At 39.8% G+C, this 25,936-nt stretch overlaps 1 protein-coding gene across 4 annotated transcripts in view; it reads right to left on the bottom strand.

Annotated features, from left to right (window-relative positions):
* The window catches only part of DENND5B (DENN domain containing 5B), a 153,878-nt gene that overhangs the window by 61,163 nt on the left and 66,779 nt on the right, over positions 1 to 25,936 (bottom strand). For all 4 annotated transcript variants that reach the window (XM_087814737.1, XM_087814734.1, XM_087814735.1 and 1 more), the window contains one exon: positions 19,102 to 19,768. In XM_087814737.1, coding sequence (XP_087670863.1) covers positions 19,102 to 19,768 — 667 coding nt within the window. The remainder of the gene's footprint in view (positions 1 to 19,101; positions 19,769 to 25,936) is intronic.

Genomic DNA, 25,936 nt, shown 5'->3' with positions numbered 1-25,936 from the left:
AAGTTTAGTGTGGTTTTGCCAATAAATAAGTTATAAAAAGAATGTTTAGTTTTCAGATTTTTTTTTGAATTTGAGAATTGAAGAGATGAGATATTGTAGAATTCTAGTAATCTCTCACAGAATTCACCGTACACTAATACAGTAAAATCTGCAGGAGTAACACTTTGGAGAGTCTTCTTAAAAAGGTAAGGAAAAAGATAAGATGCTACTTGGTTCACATCAACTCAAAGAATACTTTACCAAGCATAAACAGAGTATTTTCCATTTTAAAATTTTTCTTATGTTGTTTTATAATTTGTAAATGACTACCTTAAATAGTCTATACTAGGATTTTGGTAATGAACCGCCAGCTATCCATGGCCCAAGTGTACCATTTTCCTTATCTGATTCATTATTAATACTTAAATTTTAGATGAAAATTTGTGTACAGGAATACTTCTAAAAATCAAATACTACCTGAGGGTCAGTCACATAAACCACAGAGCTGACCCAATTGCCTGAGGTGGTGACAAAGGAACACGGGAGACAGACACATTAGGTCAGCTGAGGCTCAGAGAACCTGGGCTGCTATGGCTGGTACTGTGTGAAGTCGGGGTGTTGGGAGGGTGGTCAAAGGAGATCAGACAATTAGCTACCTATCACTCTGCTAGTAATCAAGCAGATGTCTGAGCTGTAGGAGATAAGGGCCTTATATCATAGGGCTGGAGTTAGGATTGGGGAGCTGATCTGAAACCCCTGAAATCTGTTGAACGCTTTAGGTTTAGAAACTGTGATACAGTCAGAACTAACTGCAGCTCTGCACTGTGACAGGACTCCATCATGACGCTTGCCCTTGGAGCTCTCTCCTCCACTGTGGGCTCACTATGGGCACAGCAGAATCTTTTAAAGAAATTTTTAAAAATTATTTTTCTATTACAGTTGACATTCAATATTATATTAGTTTCAGGCGTACAGCACAGTGGTTAGATATTTATTTAACTTACGAAGTGATACCCTCAATAAGTCTAGTATCCACCTGACGACATAGTTATTACAAGATTACTGACTATATTCACTATACTGTACTTTATATCCTCATGACTATTTTGTAACTGTCAATTTGTACTTCTTAATCACTTCCACTTTTTCACCCAGCCTCCCCAACCCCCTCCCATCTGGCAACCATCAGTTTGTTCTCTGCATCTATGAGTCTGTTTCTGTTTTGTTTGTTTAGATTCCACATATAAGTGAAACCATATGGTATCTGTCTTACTATGGCTGACTTATTTCACTTAGCATAATTCCCTCTAGGTCCGTCCATGCTGTAACAAATGCTAAGATTTCATTCTTTTTTATGGCTAATATTCCATTGTATATGTACCACTTCTTTAATCATCTATCGATGGACATTGGGGTTGCTTCCATATCTTGGCTATTGTAAATAACACTGCAATTAACATAGGGATACATGTATACTTTCAAATTAGTGTTTTGGATTTCTTCAGATAAATATTGGAGTGGGATTGCTGGGTCATATGACAGTCTTATTTTTAATTTTTCAAGGAACCTCCATATTGTTTTTGATAGTGGTTGCACCAATGTACATTCTTACCAACAGTGCAGGAGGTTCCCTTTTCTCCACATCCTCAACAACACTTATTTGTTGATTTTTTTAATTTTTTATGATAGCCATCTGACAGGTATGAGGCGATATCTGATTGTGGTTTTAATTTTCATTTTGCAGAATGATATCTTTTAATTTCATTTTGCCCATGAAGAACAGCCAGTGCTGACCAAAATTTACTGACGCTACTGAATGTTATGTTTTTCTTCTCTTACTGCAAAGAGAGTCCTAACAAAATACACACAAAGGAGTAGAAAGGTATACAGGTAAGTAACTATAAAAAGACCAAATCTGGGGAAATGTCCTTAAGATTTTCTTCTGTGGATATCCATTTCAATCAAGGATTGAAGTCTTTTTTATTTTTGTAACCATAGCATGTAGCACGGTATCTGGCATATAACAGATGCTCAAAAATACTTTTGAATAAATGAATTTAACACTATATAATTTTGCTGGATATCCATAATTTAAATATGATTAGATTTTGTCCACATGAGATTAAAGAACTCCACTAATTTTTCAGTAGGAGAAAATGGTAACTTCTCAGACAAGAAACCACTAAAACCCATGTTTACTGGATATTCACATACTCAGTTAATTATGTGCATGCCTAGGCGCAGTATAAAGAAAATTCAAATATTCACTTACAAAGCCATGTATATTGTTCATTATACAGAAAATTGTTACCAAGTGACTCATTCTAATTACAGTATAAGTGTACTTTATAGGGATCAGAACTACTTAGAAACACCACATTATAACATTTTTCCTCCTATACATTAAAAACGTAGAGATATTAAAGGTGGAATGTAATGCACGCTTCCCAAGGCCCTTCAGAGTGGGAAAGGACTCTCAGGAAGCTTCCACAGCTTTTTGGAAGTGACTAACGGATGAAAATGCAATGTGTCCCCATCAGAAAGATGCATTTCACGTGCCACTCCTGAAGTTTGAGGAGAACAGAGCTCACTGGAAAGTAAGAGAAAGAAAAATATAACTTTACATTCACTTCATTTCAGTATTTTATGGTTTGACTGTATTCAAAATGCACAGTATGTCCTATGCAGAAGGGCTATTACAAAAATAACTGGATCATTCTTATCTACACTTGCCAACTTTTAAAAATTATTAGTTTTACTCTGGGTTTCTATGGAGTTTTCTTGTCATAAAAATAGTCACAGAAACAAACTGTTATCAGGACTTTTTGGTGGGTACTGTTAATTAAAGATTAGTACTCGAAGACAATCACTTACTTCCTTAATAAAAGGTCAATGTTTGTGACTTAGCTAGCTTCTTTAAAAAAAACACAACACCCTAAAATCTAGGCTTTAAAAAAGAATTACATTTTTTTTACAACAATAAATGGGAGAAACAAACTACTTAATAGTTCTTTAAACAATTTAAAGAAGGGGGATATTCTTACTCCACCTTACCCATCTCAAACTACTGAATACCTTACTTTTTTTTTTTAAGGAAAAGGAATGAGAATATTCATTTGTTTAAGATATACTTAGTTTTCCAGTCAAGATGGTAGCATAAGTAAATGCAGTACTCACATCCTCCCACAACCACATCAAAATTACAACTAACCTACAGAACAACCATTATTCAAAAATGCCTGAAATGTAGCTGAACTGAAATCTTACAACTAAGGATATAAAGAGGAAGTCATATCCGGACTGTTAGGAGGGGCAGAGAACAGGCAGGTCCTATAGTCACGTGTGGTGGATAAAAATGAGGAGGGATATCTCTGCTGCAGAGGTCACCCCTGAAGATCAACGGTCCAAGCCCCACACTGGGCTCCCCAGACCTGGCACCAGGGCCAGGAAGAGAAGTCCCCATATCTTCTGGCTGTAAAAACCAACAGGGCTTGTGGCTAAGTGAAACAGAGGGATGCTGGAGTCCCAGGCATTCCTCTTAAAGGGCCTACGCAAAGACTTCCTCATGAACTTGCTCTTTCTGAGCTTCAGTGCTGGGACAGCAGCTCAAATGACACCAGGGACAAATGGGGAGGAACTAAATGGTCTGGAATCAGGGCAAGAGCTGGAGGGGCAGCTTTCTCCTAGACAGAACTGCTAGCAGAGGGCATTGTTCTATTTATGAGCCCTTACACCACAAAGCCAGCTGGCAGGCACCATATCTGAGTCTCCACCAACCTGGATAAGGCCCTTAGCTCTGCCCTGGTAATTCCCCTGAGAGCCAAGCCCACCCAACTTTTGGGTCCACCCAAGCTGTTTCCACTGGTTTTTCCATATGAATGGCCTATCTTGGCTCTTGCTTCAGGCTTTCCTAAAATCCCTTAAACAAGCAGCATCTGGCCTCCGTGTGCCACATCTGCCCTCTCGTTAACTGGCCCCAGGCCTAGCATTAACAGCAGCTGGTCTGGGTTGGCATCTTGGCCTCTCCTAGGCACCTCCAAGCCTAGCACAAGTAGCAGCCATCTGAAGATCGATTTGTAGCTCATGCTAGGAGGCCTGGGCAGAACAGAAGCAGCAGCTGACCTTGGCTTGCACTGCCTGGGAGGCCCCAGAGACAGCACACCTGGTGGACAGCTTCAGATCGTGTCAAATCACCACTCAACCACCTCCATAAGCAACACACTCAAGGGGCAGACTCAGTGGGTACCAAGAGCCCTGATGAAGTAAATCCTGCTCTGTGGGGTGGGCCCCTGCACAGCCAATCCTCCAGAAGTGGTCGCAGCCAGTCTCATAGCTGATCGGCCTGGGGGTAAATCACTCCCATTAACATGCCAACAGAAATCAAGCCTCAACTACAATAGGAAGGTGTACACAGCCCACACAGGAGGGGGAGTAGGAGGCACCTGGAGTGCCTAACTCAGGTGAATGGGGAGGCTGTGCCACTGGACCCTACAGGACTCCTGATATATTAGGCCACTCTACCAAGCTTGGGAGACATAGCAGCTCTACCTAATACATAGAAACAAACACATGGAGGCTGTCCAAATGAGGAGACAAAGAAACAGGTCCCAAGTGAAAGAACTAAATGAAATGGAGGCAAGCAAACTAACAGATACAGAGTTCAAAACAATGGTTATAAGGATGATCAAGAAATTTAGTGAGAACTTCAAAAGCATACAAAACGACATGGAAACCATAACAAAGAATCAGTCAGAAATCAAGGATACACTAACTTAAATGAAGAATAATTTACATGGAATCGACAGTACAGTAGATAAAGCTGAGAATCAAATCAGTGATTTGGAACACGAGGAAGCAAAAAACTCCCAATCAGAACAGCAAAAAGGAAAAAGAATACAAAAATATGAGGACAGTGTAAGAAGCCTCTGGGACAACTTCAAGCATACAAAATTTGCATCATGGGGACGCTGGAAGAAGAAGAGAGAGAGCAAGAAATTGAAAACCTACTTGAAAAAATAATGACAGAAAACTTTCCTAACCTGGTGAAGGAAACAGACATACAAGTCCAGGAAACAGAGAGTCCCAAACAAGATGAATCCAAAGAGGCCCACATCAAGACACATCATAGTTAAAATGCCAAAGGTTAAAGACAACGAGAGAATCTTAAAAGCAGCAAGAGAAAAGCAATTAGTTACCGAAAAGGGAGCTCCCATAAGACTGTCAGCTGATTTTTTTTTTTAATATATCTTTATCGATTAGAGAGAGAGGAAAGGACAGGGAGAGAGAGAGAGAGATAGAAACATCAATAACGAGAGAGTCACTGATCAGCCGCCTCCTGCACGTCCCCCAACTGGGGATCGAGCCCGCAACCCAGGCATGTGCCCTGACCAGGAATTGAACCCCGATCGCCTGGATCCTAGGCCGACGCTCAACCACTGAGCCACGCCCGGCCGGGCTCAGCTGATTTCTTAACAGAAACTTTTCAGGCCAGAAGGGAGTGGCAAGAAATATTCAAAGTGATGAAAAGTAATGACCTACAACTAAGACTACTCTACCCAGCAAAGCTCTCATTTAGAATCGAAGGTCAGATAAGCAGCTCCCCAGACAAGAAAAAGCTAAAGGAGTTCATCACCACCAAGCCATTATGAAATGTTAAAGGGTCTTCTTTAAGAAAAAGAAGAAAAGATAAAAAATATGAACAATAAAATGGCAATAAATATGTACCTACTACCGACAAATATGGAAAACAAAATAAACAAGCAGAACAGAAACAGACTCACAGATAGAGAACACTGATGGCTGCCAGATGGGATAGGGGTTAGGGGAATGGGCTAAAAAGGTGAAGGCATTAAGATGTACAAATTGGTAGTTACAAAATGGTTATGTTGCCCTGCGGGGTGTGGCTCAGTGGTTGAGCATCGACCTAGGATCCAGGAGATCACCGTTCGATTCCTGGTCAGGGAACATGCTCGGGTTGCGGGCTTGATCCCCAGTTGAGGGCATGCAGAAGGCAGCCGATCAATGACTCTCTCATCATCGATGTTTCTATTTCTCTCTCTCCCTCTCCCTTACTCTCTCTGAAATCAATAAAGACATAAAAAAATAATAATAATAATGTAAGGTACAGCATAGGGAATACAGTCAATAATATTGCAATAACTATGTATGGTGTCAGATGGTTACGAGATTTATCAGGATGATCATTTAGTAAGTTACATAACATTATGTCTTATCACTGTGGTGTACACCTGAAATGAATATAACATAGTATGTCAACTGTAATTGGGGAAAAAAAAGATATATATTTAGTAATCATTTATTCTGTCAATGCTCCTCAGTCAAAAACCCCAAGAACACACCTGTATTTGAATAGTTGGGTTTATTACTCATTGTAGAGAGGAAGAATGCACATTCTGGCGAGCTGTGGGATGTCTTAGTAAGAGGGTTAGGAAGAACCTATTATAGGATTTGGGTTTTGTTGGATAATTTTGGCCAGGGTCTAAGTAAGTAGAAAATTGCTTGGATGTGGATTCTATCACTGGGTATCTCAGTAAATCTGATCTATAGGATGGGCAGACCGACGTGGGGATAAAGCTGTGACTGGTAAGGAAATGAAGTACCTGTTACTAATTTGGCGAGAGAGGAGGAGGTTTGGTATTCTGTGGGTTGCACAGTGAGCTTGCTTGAAGCGGATGTTCTTGTGGGACTGTTTATGTTCTGCAGGAGAACAACATGGCTTAGTTGTAAGCATGAGATCAGTTTGTAATAACAGTGAGGCCTAGCTATGAGAGCTAGGTCAGTTCTTGGATGTCAGGGGCTGCTTTTTTATTTCTTTCTCGATTACACATCAGACACAGCTCTGGGTTTAACATAGTCAGCTCCTGTGCCAGTGATCTATGTATTACTTCTCAGCTCCAAATTCACTCAGGACATGGTCTATGACAATGGACCTGTAAGCATTTCTTTTACAGTGAGTACAGTGTTAAGCTTTAACAATAGAGGGCACTGGAGAGACAATGCAGGATGATGGGGCCTCTCCGTGCAGTGTGCAGTGTGTAGTGTTTTCTTTGTTCTTGCTCCTGTTGCATGGTTGATCAGTAGTGCAGATGCATGGTCCCCTTCACATGACTCTCCTAACACAGATAGTGTACACTCAGATCTTACGCCCACAGTGGCGCTCTGACAACTTTGGTATGCTGCCTGTTCACCACCCACAGCTCACTTGTGCCTAGGAGGTTTGTTTTCTGCTTGCTCAGTGACTGAGGATCATTTCAGGCCCACTGACCTCCACCATCTAATGACACTGCACCCACACTTTCTTTAATGAGGAATGAACCTCCGTCTTGGGAAGTGGGGCCTCCCCTTCCAACTTTGTTCTTCCTAGGGTACCCTTTAGAGTTTTCTTCATGTCTTGATCGTCTCTCTCACTCTCCCTTCCTCTCCCTGAAATCAATAAAAATATATTTTAAAAAAAGATAAATCTTAAAAAAAAAAGATAAATCTTATTAAGACTTTACATCATGAAACTGAAAGCTTAAGAAAATTATTACTATATATGGTGAGACGGGAAACTAGACTTATTGTGGTGATCAATTTGCAGAGTCTACACATATAAGTCATTATGTTGTATACCTGAGATATAATGTTATATGTCAATTATACCTCAATAAAATATAAACAAATAAATAAAAAGGAAAAAAAGAAAATTATTCCTAGAGAAAATAGAAATGAACATACATTGATTCAAGAAAAAATAGAGAAGCTTCTGGGTTGGTGAACATATTGAGGTGTGGGAGGGTGGAGAGCCTGGCGGGGGCATGGAAGCTCTGTGACCTTCCCCACATACCTTCTATGCATCTCTTCCATCTGACTAGTTATTCCTGAGTTGTAGCCTTTATAATAAGCCAGTAACAGTAAGTAAAAGACTTTCCTGGGTTCTGGGAGTCATTCTAGCAAAGTATGAAACCTGTAAGTAAGGGGACATGGGAACTCCTGAATTTGTAGTTGGTTGGGCAAAAATATAAGTAGTCTAGGCCCTATTTGTGGCTGGCGTCTGAAGTGAGAGCAGTCTTGTATGACCAAACCCTTAAACTTGTGAAATCTGATGTTAACTTCAGGTAGTTAGTGTTGGAAATGAAATGAATTATTGGTGTCAGAACTCACTGATGCCAGGGAGAAAAGCAGCTCTCATTTGGTGTCAGAAAATGTGGGATTCGCTAAATGGCCCAGCCCGCAGAAGCATGTGGTTTGGGAAGAGAAAGGATGAAAGGGCAGAGGATGAGAAACCTTTGATTCTTGGGTAGCCACAGGATCAACTGTGGTATGGAGCAACAGTTATGGTGAGATCAACTACTGAAGGTTAATGCTGCCAATGGAATTTACAGATGGATCCAACCCTCAGGGAGTTTTTCACTGGGTGCATAAAGAAATGCAAACCAGTAAGAAAAATGTGAAATATATAATCCCTCAGTTATTATTATCTATAATAGCTAAAATTAAAGTGTTGGGTCAGACTCTGATGCTAAATCAAGATCAGATTTTGGTCAATCTGAGCTTCAGTCAACTAGCTTTAAAGCTGTCCCCAAAGGGAAAAGTTATTCAGGGCCAACAAAGAGCACCTCTAAGCCCTCTAAGTCACCAAAGTCCATGTGGTGGGGGGAGGACAAAACCAAGAAACTACTGAAACCAGAGGTCATGGTGTGAAGGCACTGTCCATTTTGTAGACTGATATCACCTGCCTCCTGAAGAACCTTTACTGAAATGGACCGAAAAAGTAATTTAGAAGCAGTGTCTTTGTTTTTAAATGCTTCAGAATGGAAGAGCATGTCTGAGTTGATGCAGAACCCATTACTAACTATGGAACAATCACAGAAGGCCATCTCTGATCCAGAGACACAACAGGTTATTCCTGAGGGAGAAGCCAGTCTGGTGGACTGTGTGAAAGCTACTGTAAAGTCTGCTTACCCTGAGAAAGGGTACTGTCCGAATCCCTCTACAAATGCCAAGTGGAGCACTCCAGAGGAAGCAGTTGATATTATTCAAACACAATCCATGTGGAACTGCTTTATGATAACTGGGATATTCACCCACTGAGTATGCCTGTAACCCAGGTCATGATAAATGCTGCAACAGCGCCTGTGTAACTTCATTGCCACAAAATCAGTCAGATTTGCTGTCTCGGCTTCCCCTCATGAGTCTTACAGATACTAATAAAAACACTAGATTAATTAACAAGAAAATGAGAAGAGGCAGAAGGGAGAGCTAAGGGACTCATCCCCAGAAAGGTGGAAATGTTTAACAGTAGCTAAGAAATCAGGTGAATAAAGCAAACATTGACAGGAGCAAAACAAAGAGGAAAAAGAAATGGAAGTGTCAAGAAACTCATCCCAACAGGGTAGAAATCTTCAGATGATTAAGAAATGGGATAAGCCCTGCCTGGGTGGCTCAGTTGGTTGCAGCATCAGCTTGTACACCAAAAAGGTTGTAGGTTCGATTCCAGTCGGGGCGCGTACGGGAGGCAACCGATCAGTGTTTCTTTCTCACATCAATGTTTCTCTCTCTTCCCTTCCCCCTCTTCCTCTCTCTCTAAAATCAATAAACATATCCTCAGGTGAGGATTAAAAAAAAAGAAAAGAAATGGGATGAATAAAACGAACACTGATGTGGTTGAAACAAAGGTCTTAATACAGCACTACTATATAAGATTGGGTAGACCAAAGGGGCCCCTGCTGATCCCCCTAAAGGTCCCAAAGCGCCGAGCCTTCATGGTTCAGCAGTTGAGCATCAATCCAGGAGATCTCCGTTTGATTCCCAGTCAGGGCACATGCCCGGGTTCTGGCCTCAATTCCCAGTTGGGGGCGTGCAGGAGGCAGCTGATCAATGACTCTGATCATTGATGTTTCTCTCTCCCTCTCAATAAAGACATATTTATATATATCTAAAAAAAAAAAAAAAAAAAAAAAGGCCCCAAAGCAAATTTAGCCTATTTACCTCAGTTTGGAGAAATTTAAAACATGGGGAAGGCAAAGAGTCTAATGAGAAACCAGACCTGGAATGGCCTGGGGCAATAACCAGACAGAGTAACTAAGACAATGATTGACAAAAAGGTCAGGGTCTCTTGGCTCAAACCCCCGCTGGGGACCCAAAACCAAATGCACAAAAGTGGATAAAACAGTCAGGGGATAGAGATGCTTCTGGGACCCCTTTATAAAGGAGCCTCATGCACTTTGGTACCAAAATCCTTTGGTGAAGTCTTAATGTAAGCTATAATTAGACTGCCAGAATATAAAAATGTTAAGGTTGACAGAAATAAGGTAGAAGTCTGGGTGAAAATTGGAATGTTTAAACAGACTTTATGGGAATGTTTTATGGGAATGGATATTATGTCTAAAAGGGAACACTTCCCCCAGAAGTAAAACAGAGTCATGTAAATCACCCTTCAAGCAACATTAGTAGGACATGCTAAACGGAAATAAGACAACCTGAGCCCACACAGTATAGAAAAGAAGCTGGAGTATTAGTGCAAATGAATGTTGTTCTGTGGCCCTATGTGGAGCACAGGCTGGGGCTTATGGCAAAAGCCTGTGTCTCTCAGTGACAACTTTTGGGATGCTGGACTAGAGATTTGCTATTTGTGAGGCAATTACTAGCTTCAAATAATTATTGAACATTAATCTAAACTATCCCTACGACTAAAAGACATAAAATAATCTTGAAACCTGAACTAACCATGGTGTCTTGGGTGATGTTGGAAAAACACTCTAATGAGGGAAGTCAATGCTCAGAAGAGTTCCATAATAAAGTGGAAATGGTTTATACTGGAATCCTGTTACAAGGAAAATGTAAGGAGGAGATACAGCCAGGAGCCTCTTTTCCCACAGGACTGATTCTGAACTGAGTGACAAGCTGTTAAATTCCATCATCACTTGGACAGTGCCCTATAAACACCTCTCAAAAGACCAACAGAGAGTTGTTTGGTTTATGAGTGACAGTTCAAGGTGAATGGACATCCTGGTTGGAAGGCCACCACTGTGATGGAGGAAGGTAAAAACAAATCAGCTTCGTGGGCTGATTTGCATGCTGTTTTCCTAGCAGTGATGGAAGAACTGAACAGTGGTAAAAGTACATATGTTTGGGTTTTTGTTTTTTTACTAGCTCAGGGGCAATGGAAAACTGGACTACTAAAAGTATGCCTTAAAAAGCACAGACCTATGGAAATCACTTTGGGAATTTATGGGGCTAAAGTCAGGCATGGTGATGTCCATTACAAGAACCCCCTTCCAGGTTCTGGAGGTATTTGGAACTGCCAAGTGAATTTTCTGAAATCGTCACCTGGGTCCATGAAATGAATTGACACGGGGGGCTCCAATAATGCAGAGTTGAGTTGAATCTGGACACATTCCTCTTACACCCTCTGAGGAACAAAATGCCAACAAGAACGGTTTTGTCTGCCAATGAGAGAGACAGAGGCTGCAGATGGCTACGAGGAAGATTCCCCAGGGGGGGAGCCTCCCCCCCCGCCCCCCCGCACAGAGCTGGCAAGTGTATTATTGGATTGATGCCGGTAGCCTGGGGGGGGGGGCTATAAATGAGTCCTAACAGGAATAGACACTCTGAATTTAGCTTTGCATACTCAGCAGTAGATGCAAATGCTCAAAATACTATGAGAGGACTGAAAAAGAAGATACTCTACAATTTAGGCTGTAGAGTTACACTTCTTCAGAGCAGGGGATGCACTTTGCATTTCACAGTGCATAGTATTCAACAATAGGCAGAGATGTCACATCAAATGGACATATCGTGTTGCTCACCATGCTCAAAGTAACAGTTCAATACAGAACTGGAACAGCCAGCTAAAACATCTGCTGTCTAAAATGGGTGGAGATAAAGGCATGAGGGAATTTCAGGGTGGGTCCTCACTAAACAGATTCCTCTGTTCTGGTGCATCTGGGGAAAGGGGATAGATGGATGCTGGTATGATTACAATTTTTGTTTTCCTCCCCATATCACCTCAACTTTCTTTTTTCCTACCTGGTGCAGGCCCAGGACTACAAGTTCCAGAAGCAGAGATGATTCCAAAGCAAGAAACTGTAATTCTACTTTCAAACCTTTATGTTAGAATTCCTAAGTGCCTGAGAGGTCCTGCCATCACCCCATCTGGCAAAACTGGAGTTAGCAGTGAATGCAGCTGTCTTGCCTAGTGGTAAAAACAGCCCAATAGTTCTTAACCTTACCCTGTATGCATGGTAGTGAACTGAGGGGGTGGTACTTGCTAGACTAATACTGCTGCTTCCAATCTAAACCAACTGTGGCCAAACCTAACGACCCTTTCAAAGGTGAAAACCTTTGTTTGGGTATAAATGGAAAGAAGGAGGGATAGTAGCTGAGGTTAAAGGAATGAAAAAATAAGTTACGTAATAAGGTAAACCCATATTACATTAACACCTAGTCAGAGGCTCAGAGCAAGAAATGACATTGTCTCTTAGCTCAGTTATACCAGGTGCCTTGAAAGGGTGAAGCCATGTATTTGCTGAGACCACCACTCCTGCTTCTAGAACCTGACAAGATCAAAAGAAAACCTGCAGACCTCAGTGGCCTTGCCCTAGAAGACATTCTCATACAACGGGATGATGGAATGAACTAATTGTTAATGACTGAATGAGACTAGTAGGATTCTTTTGCTTCAAGGGATCCCTAGTCAAAGACCAGAGGGTAGCCTGTGGTATAATTAAAAAAATTTGGCCCTGGCCAGTGTGGCTCAATTTGTTGGAGCATCATCCCATACACCAAAAGGAAGTGGGTTCTATTCCCCGTCAGGACACACATCCAAGTTGTGGGTTCAATCCCCAGTAGAGGTGCATACAGGAAGCGACTGATGTTTCTCTCTCTCTCTCCCCCCCCTTCCTCTTTCTGAAATCAATAAAAAAAAAGTAAAAAGTTAAAAATATTTGGTCTTTGTCCCCAGTTGATGATGATGATGGAAAAGGAGAGGGAGGAGGGGTAGAAGGAGGAGAAACAGAAAACTTAAATAAACCATTAAAGACACTGAACTGGTACTTAACATCTTCTCAACAAGACCAGCTTATAAACAAATTCTCTCAAGTAGTCACAGAACAAATAATTCCAACCTTATGTAAACTCTTCTCCACTTTCTCTTCCAGAGAAAAATGGAACACTTTTCAACTCTTTCTATGAAGCTAGAATGATCTTAATACCAAAAACTAGACAAGACAAGCAATGAAAATTATAAGCTAAATCATTAAAAAAACACAGATGCAAAAATTCTAATAAAAATATTAGAAAACGAAATCAAGCATATATTAAAAAGTTAATAATACATAATGACAAAGGTTTATCACAGAAATATAAGGATGGAATGTAGATTTTCACCTTACTAAATGGTTAGAGAGAGTCAAAAACATGGTCATCTTGTTATGCAAAGAGCATTCAATAAAATACAACACATAGTCATGATTTTTAAAAACTCTAAAGAAACTAGAAGTAAAAGGAACTTCTTTAACCTGGTATGAGGTTATTTACCAAAAACACTACAGCAAATGTTATACTTCATAGTGAAACATTGAAACCATTCTTTTTAAAATCAGGAAAAAGACAAGAATGCCTGTAACTATCAATTCCATCCAACATTGCACTGGAGAGCCTAGTTAGTGTTTAAGGCACGAAAAAGAAATAAATGTGTCAAAGATTGGAATAGAAGCAACAAAACTGTCATTATTTGCACATTATTATTTACTTTACTATTATAAAACTTTACTGACAGACATAAAGGGGAGACTCAATATTTTTTTTTGGAAGAGAACATTTATTTGTAAAATCACAGAGGTAGAAAAAGTAGTTCCTAGAAGAAACTGGATTAGGAAACAAGTTATAGAAGCAAAGGAAGGGCCCTTGGAGCTTGGGAGTGAGGAAGCTAATGGTAATACGCCTGGGGAAAGGGGAGAGGGGAGGAGGAAGGGAAGGGAAGGGAAAGGGAAAGGTTCAGGCCTGCTCCCAGGAGAGAGCGCGCCCAGACTCAATATTTTAAATGTTAATTGTCCCAAAACTGAATTCAATACATTCAATAAATAAAAAGATGTGGTGAAGAGAATAGTCCTATCAGATACCAAGACTTACTGTAAAACTACAGTAATTACAACAGTGTGATTTAGCACTGAGATAGGAAGACTGGCAGAATAAACTGAAAGCCTAGAAATAAGCCCCCATGTCCAGGAACTTACACATATGACCAAAGTAGCACTGCAGATCGGAGGTAGAAAGAATGTCTACTCAATAACCAGCACTTTCATAACTACTTACAGATATTTCTAAAATATTAAAGTTGATCTCTTCCTCACAACATAAACAAAAATCAATTTCTTATATACAGATTAAGGCCTTAAATGCTAAATGTAACTTTAAAAAAAATGTTTTTATTGCTTTCAGAGAGAGGGAGAGGGAGAAAGAGACAGAAACATCAATGATGAGAGAGAATCATCCATTAGCTGCCTCCTGCACATCCCTACTGGGGATTGACCTGGCAACCCGGGCATATGCCCTGACCGGGAATGGAACCGTGACCTCCAGGTCCATGGGTCGGTGCTCAACCACTGAGCCACACCAGCTGGGCCTAAATCTAACTTTAAAACATTTTTAAAAAAATGTAGAGTATTTTTATGATTCACCTCAGAATAGAGGACTTCTTAAACAAAGTCATGAGTTTTAAAAATTGATAAATTGGAATTCATGAATATTAAGAGTATCTTAATTCATTAAATAACCCCTAAAGGAAAATTAAGAGAAACAAATTGGAAAAAAATATGTTACAATAAATTGACAAAGGCTTTGTTTCTTGAATATAAAACAAAAAATAAAACCATTAAGAAAAATATCAATATTAAGATTCCATTATCACAAAATAAGGCTAATAGTATAAAAATATTGGCCAAAGCTGATCATATTCTGCTGCTTTTAAGACACAGATCATAGGAACCCACCTTCTGCCATCAAAATATCAATTTTGCTTTTATGATTTATAAACTCCATAACCAATAAGTTATGAAGTTCAGTTGAGCATGATCAGTAACCTGGGATTAGAAAACTCACAACTTTTTGGAGAAAACCTCAAGTAGCTTCTACTTTCTGACACAGTTAATTCATGCACAACTTACAGGAGGGAGAGGAGGGGAGAGGAGTGCTGTGCAGGCACACAGCCAGGCAGTGCAGTGTGGGCTGTGGGTAACTGCTTATTTCCATTGTGAAGAGTCAAAGCAGTGTAAGCGAGGCCCAAAGATATTCCTGAGACTTTAATTATTGGTACCAAAAGATAGACACTGGTGTTTAAATTCCCCTATCTTATTCCCCCACTATTTCTTTGAAAAGAGGATCATACTCCAATCTTCCCTGTCTTGTTCCAGGTATTTCCAGGATGCAGAAGAAAGTGCTCTTTTCTGATCTGGGATCCCAGAAAACAGCTTTTATCGCCTGGGTGCGTGCATTCTCTGCCTAAAATCCCCAGCTAGTTACCACAGCAAAATGACTGTGGTGTACACGCTCTCTAAATAACAGACTGAACCTGTTTAAATGGACTATGACCAGAATTTCAAATCTGTCTAGAAAGATAATTTCATCACTGAAATCCATCTACTTTGATTCACTTCGCAGTTTCATGGTAATTTTTCAGCACCTGTAATATTTTAAAATTTTATAGCATAGCTTTATCAGTGAACAAGAAATGAAGTATCAGATGTTATTAAAACCCCCTTAACACAGGCAGGAAGAATGAAGGAGGGCACCAGAGTACAAATCAACATAATGACTCTTTTATTTCATTCATTTAAATGAAATGTCTTTCTCTAATGGGAGAGACACTGTCAGTATTAAAATCTGCATTTACACAGAGCTTTCATTTTATACTCTGTAATTACTTAGCATGCTACCTATACAATAGACCTGCAGAATGAGTTTATAACTTAAAAATAAATATTGAGACAGATAGGAAAGGTTAAGTGGCATGCCCAATAAGTTAACATGATGGTTAAGTACTCTGCAGAAAGACTGGTCCGAGCCTCATTTTTAGCTCCACCACATTATGTGTGGTCTTGAACACGTTACTCACCTTCCCTGAGCCTCAATTTCCTCCTTGATAAAACACAGATATCAGTTCTAATACACTGCTGAGAGAATTCAAGGTGGGGGAAAGAACAAAATGTACAAGGCATCTTTATAGTACAATTCCTACCATAGAGTGATTTGCAGTGAATGACTCTAAAATTATTTTATGAGACTTTTTTTGTACGACACTCTTTATTTCTATAATCTCAGGAGTCACTCTTGTTCTTGACATAAGACCAAGTTAACAAAAAATATTCATTTGAGTATAAAAACATGCTCATAAATAATCTTTCTTCATTTGAAATTGAAATAAAGAGATATTAATCAACTATGACTTTTCAACAGACTCTTATAAACCAGATGCGATAAGGTAATCAAGCAGAGCAGAAAGATGAGAACTCAGGACAGACCACAAGCAATGAGACATACAATGCTATTTAAAACAGGAAGTGTGATAATGGAAGGTTTTTTCCTTGAAAACAAAAAAAGCATGACATTCAGTATAAGAGAACATTTATTAGGTTCTCAACCCTGAAATAAAGGCCTTAACTATTTAATTTTTTTTTTTTTTAAATATATCTTTATTGATTTCAGAGAGGAAAGGAGACGGAGAGAGAGACAGAAACATCAATGATGAGAGTCACTGATTGGTTGCAGCCTCAACCCGGGCATGTGCCCTGACCAGGAATCGAACCCCGATCGCCTGGATCCTAGGTCAACGCTCAACCGCTGAGCCATGCCCGGCCGGGCAACTATTTAATTTAACAAAGTTACTTTAAATGCAGTAATATATTAGACCATCACAATTTAAGATATGCATAATTTAGAGAGAATTATATAGGACTAATAAACTAATAATTACAACCACATTGGCTATCATGTAGTCAGCCAATTATGCTCAAAGTATTTTACACAGGTTATCTTATTTAACCTTCACAAAAGATCAGTGAGGAGAAGAAAAAAACACAGTTATCCTTATAAAAATGAATTGACTAACACTAAGGAAGATTATGTAACTTGTCCATGGTTACAGTCAGTAAGTGACAGGGCAGAGATTTGAACCCAGAAGTGTTAAGACTTCAAAAACCAATACTCTGCCCCGGCTGGTGTTGCTTAGCAGTTAGAGTGTCAGCCCATGCACCGATGGGTTGCAGATTCAATTCCCAGTCAAGGGCAAGTACCTGGGTTTCATCCTCAGCCCTGGTCCAGGTGCATGTGGGAGGCAACCAATCAATGTGTGTCTCTCACACTGGTGCCCCCACCCCCCCGCCTTCCACTCTCTCTAAAAATCAATGGGAAAAATATCCTGGGTGGGGATTAACAAAAACAAAACAAAACAAAACAAAACAACAACAAAATTAATATTCTTTCCATGCAGAACATTAGGATACTGAACAAAATGACCCTGAAAATGACTTGTATATCTAGGATCTAAAATTCTCTTTTCTAATGGGTTAATACACCTGAGAGTATTAAGCACCAAGCTCCTGCCCCTTTCAGCAACTCTCCAACCCTTACCTCCTCTTCAGGGAATAAAGCAAAAAAGGAAGAAATAGAAAGGAAGGGAGAATTACTTCAGATTAAGTCTTTAAGATACAAAGGGGTGATCTGCAGGTAATGGCGGGAACTAGGAAAGTGAGAGCAGGAGGAAAGGAAAGAATTCAGACTGGTCATTAGAGAAGAACTTCCTGACTACAAGCATTGAGACACTGGGACACATTATCAAAGAACATTATGTAGGATAAACAGAAGAAAATACAACCCCATGAAGTGCTGTCAACACACAAATAGTGTCAACACACACACAAGATGGGGAAGGACAAATATAGCCTACTTGGCTCAGCCTCACTTATAATCTAAAATAGAAAAGAAAAAACGGAATGTGGTAAAGTAAATCTGACAGCAGCAGTCAGGAGATTGCACCACGATTCTGCCTAAATACAAGTTAGCAAAATGCTAACCCAAATATGTGTGCCACATTCCTTAGAGGGCTCATCAATGCACAAGTACCATTTTATATGTTCCTTCAATTCATTATCCATTAAGACACAGCAGCTCTATTTCCTCTGCAAATCCATATTCATACTGGTAAAATAAAACCCAAGTTTTGTTAGTTTCTTATGTGTTGGGAGAGCTTTGAATGAAAAATATCACCAAGGTAACTTCCTTCTGGGATTAAAAACAAAACCAAGCCCCACATAACTCTGGTGGAATTGTTAGATCCAGGCAAGGCATGTCTGTTTCACGCTGTACCCCTTCTCTCACCACATGAAATTGCCCACAGGCAAAGACCCAAAGTTGATTATCTTAGGACAGCGACCTTCTACTGGGGTGTCACAAGAATTTTTAAAACATGCCATACCTGACTATTTAATCTGCGGCACTGACCTCTTTTCCCTTAAATTGTCAAATAAAAAATGACAACAGCCAACACAACAATAGCCATCACATGTGAATGAATCAAAATTATACCTATTTTTTTGTCAGATCAGAAAAAAAAAAATAATTTTTTTTGGTGTGCTGCAGAATTTTAGTGATTAGTTTATGTGTGCCATGAGATGAAAAAGGTTGAAAATCATTGCCTTAGGAAGCTGCAGAGTCTTAACAATTTCGTTTCTCCCTTTCCAATGCCAGCTGAATTGACATGAACCTTCACTGATCTGTAATAAATGAGAAGTCTACATGCTCCTGGTAGTAACAGGATTCTCTTACTTTCATTATGAAAAGAAATTTTTCTTTTAGGATAAGTACGTATTATTAGGAAAAAGAGGGGTTTTCCATGAAAAAATAAATAGACTAAATCAGCCAAGTTACTGTTTTTATATTCTTCCTGTTTTTCTCTACAGCCACTGCTACCCTAAAGAGACAGAATGTCTCAGCCTCTGGTCCCACAAAACAGTAAAGACTTCTGACCATGAATTATTTGGTTCTAATAATATACCCCATGGAAATACAGCAGTTGCGAGCATAAGTACTTGTTTGTGGGAGACTGAAAGTCTAGGGAAGACCTACCTTGTGAGTAGAGAAGGATCTGCATCTCTAAAAGAACACAGGTGAACAGCTGCACCAGGTTCTCCAATCCCAGGAGCTCGAAGGCTTCTCGAAGAGGGTAATCAGAGAGGGGGAGTTCATTGGGCCCAGGCCTCTGGCATATGACAGGTTCATAAACACCATAAAATTTCAGAGATCTCCCTGGAGGTGGAAGGGGTACCTCATAGAGAATATTGTGGATGTAGCTCTCCAGCGGCAAGGGTGGTGGCTGCTGTGAGGTAACTGCCTTGTGAAGCTGGATGAGGAATTTCTTGCAGGCCTGCATGAAAGGCAGTGGTGTTATCAAACATATACTTTTGGAAACATACAGGGTGTCTCTGCTGATGTCATAGGAGTTGTATCGCTGTAGTTTCAAAAGGGAAGTTGTATCTCCCTCGTCAATGCTGCTGGCCAGCGAGTCCATGCTGCAGGAGGAGGAAGCGTAGACGCTGCTGTAATGCTCCGCGTTGTGCATCTGGTACAGTGTCTGCATAGCTGTGCAGATTTGCTTACTTGTAACTTCTTCATAAAAAGTGAGAACAAAACCGTAGGTGCGAGAACCATCTTCCCGAGTAATTATAAATGAATGGAACTGAGGGTCTCTGTTGTCAGTCTGTGTTCTGAAAGACAGCCCTTTTGGCATGCACAGCTGTGGAGGAAGGGGCAAAGCATCAGAATACAGTACATGAGTAACTTCAAACCAGAAAAAAATGCTCGAGAACCTCTATCCAAGCTCATGACCTTCATTCAGCTCATCATGTAATGTCCGAGCCACAGTTTATCTGCAACATTTCCTACATCAGTGACTTGAAGACAAAATACGCAAGGACACTTTACAAATATTTAATATTTAAGTACTATTTTTGGAGTAGTGATGATGTGTCAAAGGAACAGAGAAATAGGTGAAGGCTCATTTGATAAACAGAAAAAAGGTAAACACATAATAATTACTTTCTCTATTTTGAACAATATTATATTTCATCATCGAAAAGTAAACTTTGAAAGTGGAGTGATTTTTAATTTACTGAAGCAGAAGGGTAGAAGCCAGACATTTTAGATTATTTCCAATAGAGATTATGCTCTAGTTCTTGGAACTACCCAGGATGCAGTCAAATTTGGGAATAAAATTACCTGAGGAGTTAAAATATTATATTTAAGATACTTAAAATACACAAGAAATTAGAATTGATTCTTTAAAATTCTTCTAAAACTATTTTAAATAAAAGAAATAAAACAAATTACAGAAAATTTGAAATATACTAAGGAAAACAGAACTTATAATTCAACTACTCTAGCATGATCATTATTAATTTTTATATATTCCTTTTTACTTTTATATTACAATATGCTTTTTGCATAGAAATAATTTTACCATACATTATCACATTACATTTTTATTTTCTTTTTCCCAGGCTTGATCATTGATCTGATGTAAAATTGAGAAGTTCTCCCACATCCATCACCACATTACCAAGAAAACACAATTTACCTTAAAAGTTACATGCATTTTAGTCAAACTGTCAACAAGCACTTACTAATTGCCTTTATGAGCTAGGCCCTGATGGTGATACAATGGTGAGAGATACAGACATGGTCCCTGCTCCTTTGGAGCTTCCAGTCCAGTAAGAATGACAGATGTTTAAAAAATCAGAAACGAGCCCAGCCGGGCGTGGCTCAGCGGCTGAGCGTCGACCTAGGATCCAGGTGATCAGAGTTCGATTCCGAGTAAGGGCACATGCCCGGGTTGTGGGCTCAATCCCCAGTCGGGGGCATGCAGGAGGCAGCCGATCAATGACTCTCTCATCATTGATGTTTCTATCTCTCTCTCTCTCCCTCTCCTTTCCTCTCTCTGAAATCAATAAAGATATATTTAAAAACAAAATTTGTAAAAAAAACCAAAAACCAGAAATGATAAAGTATGGAAAGTACTATAATAGGGTAGATGCAGACTGTTATGAAAAACAAACAAACACAACATGGCAGGAGGACATAAATGAGAAAAGAGGGAGCTACCAGGAAAAAAAATGAAGAAAATCCAAGTAGAAACCTGAGCAAAAGTATAGGTGTTAGTGAGATGAAGAGAGGCAGAGAGGACAACAGGTGCAAAAGCCCAGAAGACAGAGTATGAGGGTCTGAGGAACCGAAACTCATTGTGGGCGGGGAATGGGAAGCAAGGTGGAGGCAGGTGAGAGAGAACACAGAAATAATTAGGGGCTTGATCATGAAGGGCTTTGGTGAGTCACATTAGAAGTCTGGGGAGGACAATGAAAGCTTCTTAAGGATTTTTCGCAGGAAGGGGACAGAATTAGATGTGCCCCTTAGCTCCTCAACCTTCCTGCACTGAAGGGCAGTGGTTTTTGAAGGGGTCTGAAGAAGGCAGCAAGAATGACTCAGGGCTTTGGGGTCATCTTTGACTTCTCTCTTTCTCTCTCATCCCATTACCTAATCTATCAACGAAGGCCATCAGTTCTACCTTTCAAAACATATTCACGAACGAAACAGTTCATTCTATCGTCACTCTTATTACTTTAAGTCACGTCTCCTCTTACCTGGTGACTATTTAACATCCTGCCAACCAATCTCCTGCTTTTGCCTTTGTTCCCCATAATCTAGTCCCCACATGATGCCAAAGTGATCCTTAAAAAATGTTAGATCTTGTCACTCTTCTCAAAACCTTCCAGTAGCCGCTCATCTCACTAAAAGCTGAAATCCTTATACTGCAAGTCTCCTATAAGGCCCCACATGACTTGGCCCCAGCAACTTCTCTGCCTTCACCCCCCACTACTCTTTAGCTCACCTCCTCTGCTCTAAGAATAGTAGCCAGATTGCTGTTCTGTGACACACCCAGCTAGCTCTTGCCAAAATCTGCTAGTCCCTCTGGCTGGAACTATCTTCCCCTTGGTATCCACATGGTTCATTCCCTGTAGCAGATTGTATTTTCTAAAAATGGCTCCAACATTTTTTATAGTTCTACATGTTCTTCCAGAACCATGACACTCTCCCATCACGAGTCTAGTTGGGCTGCAGAGCGACCCCAAACCAGGGACCCAACGCCTTGTTCTGTAAAGAGCCAGATAAATACTTTACGGTCTTCAGGCCATAGTCTTTGTTACAACTACTCAACTCTACCATTGTACTGTGAAAGCAGATATTGACAAGATAAAGGAATGGGCATGACTTTGAGAGGGCAATCCTGCCAACCTCCATCCATATTGCAGATTTGTAAGCAAAATAATGGTCTTGTTTTAAATCAAGAGTCAACAAACTGCAACCTTTTGGTCTGTAAATGAAATGTTATTGGAACACCATCATACTGATCCACTCTCTGTGGCTGCTTCTGCACTATGCCAGCAGAGCTGAGGAACTGGGACAGAAACTGCATGGCCCACACAGCCTCAATATTTACTATCTGGCCCTTTGTGGGAAAAACCTATTAAGCCACTTCAGTAGTTATTGGGATGGTTTGTTATTCAGCAACAAATAGCAGAAACACTCCCTTACTTCAAGTCTCCACATAAACGTTACTTAAAAATAGTACTTTTACCCTATAAATGCCATTAAAAAATCACTTCCCTAAAAAGTCTTTAGTGAATGAAGCAATTAAAATATTGCACCACTGTATACATATGTAGATTGTATACTGACACATATTACTAGTTTCTCTAATTTTGTTTGATTTCTAGATTGCGAACTACTGAAGGACTGATGATAGCCTGAAACATTCAAGAATACCACACATGGGAAAATACACTATTTGGGGCCATAATAGATGATGAATGATAAGGATAAAAAGAAAAGCTGTCCAGCGCAGCATCAGTGCGCCAGCGAAAATGACTTTATATTTCAGATCACTGAATATGAGACCTGCAAAGAACTAAAGTAGCTTCACTTAATTATTTTTATATATGTTGACAAGAATTAAATTGCTGTCTAATCTGAGTAGAATAAAATAGACTTAGGTAAAACACATGAATACCTGGATTTGCTGGGGTGGAAAATTGATTATTCCTAATCTTGGAGAAAATTCTATAAGGAAAGGCCATGGCAGGATCTTTTCATAATTATGCTGTCACATTAAGGTAAGGTTGCTTTCATCATAACAAGTCAATGAGATCCTCTGCTGATATTATGAATGAAAACTCATGTGATACATTTACTATTGTCAATAAAGATGGTAGGAAAAATGCCCCGCTAGAGTGGCTCAGCGGTTGAGCATCGATCTGTGATCAGGAGATCGAAGTTTGATTCCCAGTCAGGGCACATGCCCGGGGTTCTGGCTTGATCCCCAGGAAGGGGCATGCAGGACACAGCTGATCAATGACTCTCTCATCATTGATGTTTCTCTCTTTCTCTTCTTTCTCTTTCTCTCTCCCTCTCCCTTCCCCTCTCTGAAATCAATAAAGACATATTAAAAAAAAAAAAAAAAAAAAGATTGTAGGAAGAATGAATTGAATCACTCTTGCTCCAGACTAAACTCAAACTTGTTTAGCACAGTGCATGGCACATTTGTTGAATAAATGAATGAATAAACAAGAAAACAAACTTGAATGAATGAATGAACAAGAAAACAAACATGAATGAATGAATGAATGAATGAACAAGAAAACAAAAACAAGAGCTGGGGAGCACAGAATCAGACTTAATTCATCTCTTGATTCAGTCTGTAGTTCTCTTTTTGCCTCAAGTAGGCAATAAAGAAACAGTGACCTCTAAAGTCAACATAAAGGTTTAATTTAATTGATAGGCAGCTTTCCTGACACCATAAACCACAAAATTACAGCTTAAACTGTTCTTGAACAGCTGCCAAATATTCCCTTAAGGGTTTGTAGCTTTCCTGAGCACACATTCAAACATTTACAGGGAAAGCTTGCCAAAAGTTGTGCTCAAAGTAAAGAATGGCTTTCTGCACTACAGATAACAGATGCAAGAATTCTTAAATTCTCTTCCTACATATAAAAAGAAGTAAGAATTATATTTCTAATCTGAGAACCATGAACTGGAAAATGCTATTGCTTTTTCATTTTTAAAAGAATAGTTATATGAATTGTCAGGTTTCTTTTTCCTTTTTAAAAAAATATTGATTGATTGATTATATGTATATATGGAGAGAGAGACATCGATTTGTTGTTCCACTTATTTATGCATTCATTGGTTGATTCTTATATGTGCCCTGACCAGGGATCAAACCCACAATCTTGGTGTATCAGGACGATGCTCTAACCAACTGAGCTACCCAGCCAGGGTGTCAGGTTTATTTATCAGAAAACCAGAGATATAAATCAAGATACTCACTATAGCATTCAACAATCTCTTGTTATCCTCTAATATTGCTATTTACTAACAATACCCCCTTCTTGATACCTCTCTCTCACAATATAACAACTAAAAATTAAGAGTTGTTCATTGTTGACCAGATTGCCACTGGTAATCAGATAACTTTAGCCAAAGTGGGCTCACAATGCTGTGTACATCTCCTGGTTTGAGTGACCAAATGTCCTTACTGTCCCTCTGGACTCTTTCAGAAAGTTCTGTCTAGAATTTTAATAATTCCTTTTTCTATTTTCTATTGTTCTGTAATTCCTATACCCTCTCCCTTATTACACAAATAAAAGAGAAATTACTCAGAAAGCTCCCAAAGAGTTGGTCAGTTTGCCTTCCTTTCTTCTCTCCCTCCCCTCCTTTAATAACATTTGTTTTATACCATGTACAGTGGTACCTCGGTTTTGGAACGTCTCTGTTGGTGAGCACTTCAGTTTACGAATGCCGTAAACCTGGAAGTAAATGCTTCAGTTTTCGAACTCGCCTTGAAAGTCAAACATGCCACATGGCTTCCACTGAAGGCAAGATCCTGAGGCCCAGCTGTCGGCTGTTGATCCCTCGGTTTTCGAACATTTCAGAACTTGAACGGACCTTCCAGAATGAATGACATTCGAAATCTGAAGGACCACTGTATTGCGTTAGATCTTGATAACTCAAAGAAAAGTATGAAAATAATCCCTACTTCAGGAAGCTCACGGTCTAATAAGAAAGACAGACATACAGGGTGGGGCAAAAGTAGGTTTACAGCTGTTGATATGAAAAATAATGCAATTAATACTACGAGAATAAGCTTTGTGTTTTGCGTATTCACAACTGTAAATCTACTTTTGTCCCACCCTGTATAAACCAACAGTTACAAAATGCTGTGATCAGTGCTGCCATGGAGTGTGTTCAGGATGTTATAGAAAGAGAGAGGAGAGAAAACCTAGCTACTCCTGCTTAAGGGATGGTTTTGCAGTAGCGGTAACACCTGAATAGACAAGGATAGGGAAGGGAAGTACTGTAAGCAAGTAAACATTCTTTCATTTATTCAATGATCTGAGCCTCTACTCTGTGCAAACCTAGGGATATAGCAATGAATGTAGGTGTTTCTGCCCTAGCGGTGCTTGCACTATAGTAGGAGACACAGACTTGACAGCAAACTACATAATTAATTTAGTGCAATTGGGGTAAGTGCTACAAAAGGTGCAAGGTGCTAAGAGAACCTAAGGGGACCTGACTGAATGTTGAAAGGTGGTGGTCAAGAATGACTTCAGGTTAAAATGAAACCTGAAGGGTCAATAAGAACTCACTATGTGGAGAGCCTTCCAAGAGAAGCGACAGCACACGCAGAAGCCACAGTGTGGGGAACGGAAAGGACGGAGCAGGAGGCCAATTGGACAATTACTGCAGGAGTCCAGGGAGGACAGCTTGGTACTGTAGTTTGGACTATGGTGGGTGTGTAGAAACAGAGAGAAGTAGGCAGATAACTGACTCCATAGGGGGGAGGGTAAGAAAG

The sequence above is a fragment of the Miniopterus natalensis genome, chromosome 2, assembly GCF_054644295.1.
Source record: "Miniopterus natalensis isolate mMinNat1 chromosome 2, mMinNat1.hap1, whole genome shotgun sequence".
Classification (NCBI taxonomy): Eukaryota; Metazoa; Chordata; class Mammalia; order Chiroptera; family Miniopteridae; genus Miniopterus; species Miniopterus natalensis.
Note: the sequence above shows the minus strand (reverse complement) of the source record. Positions and strands in the feature narration are given on the sequence as shown.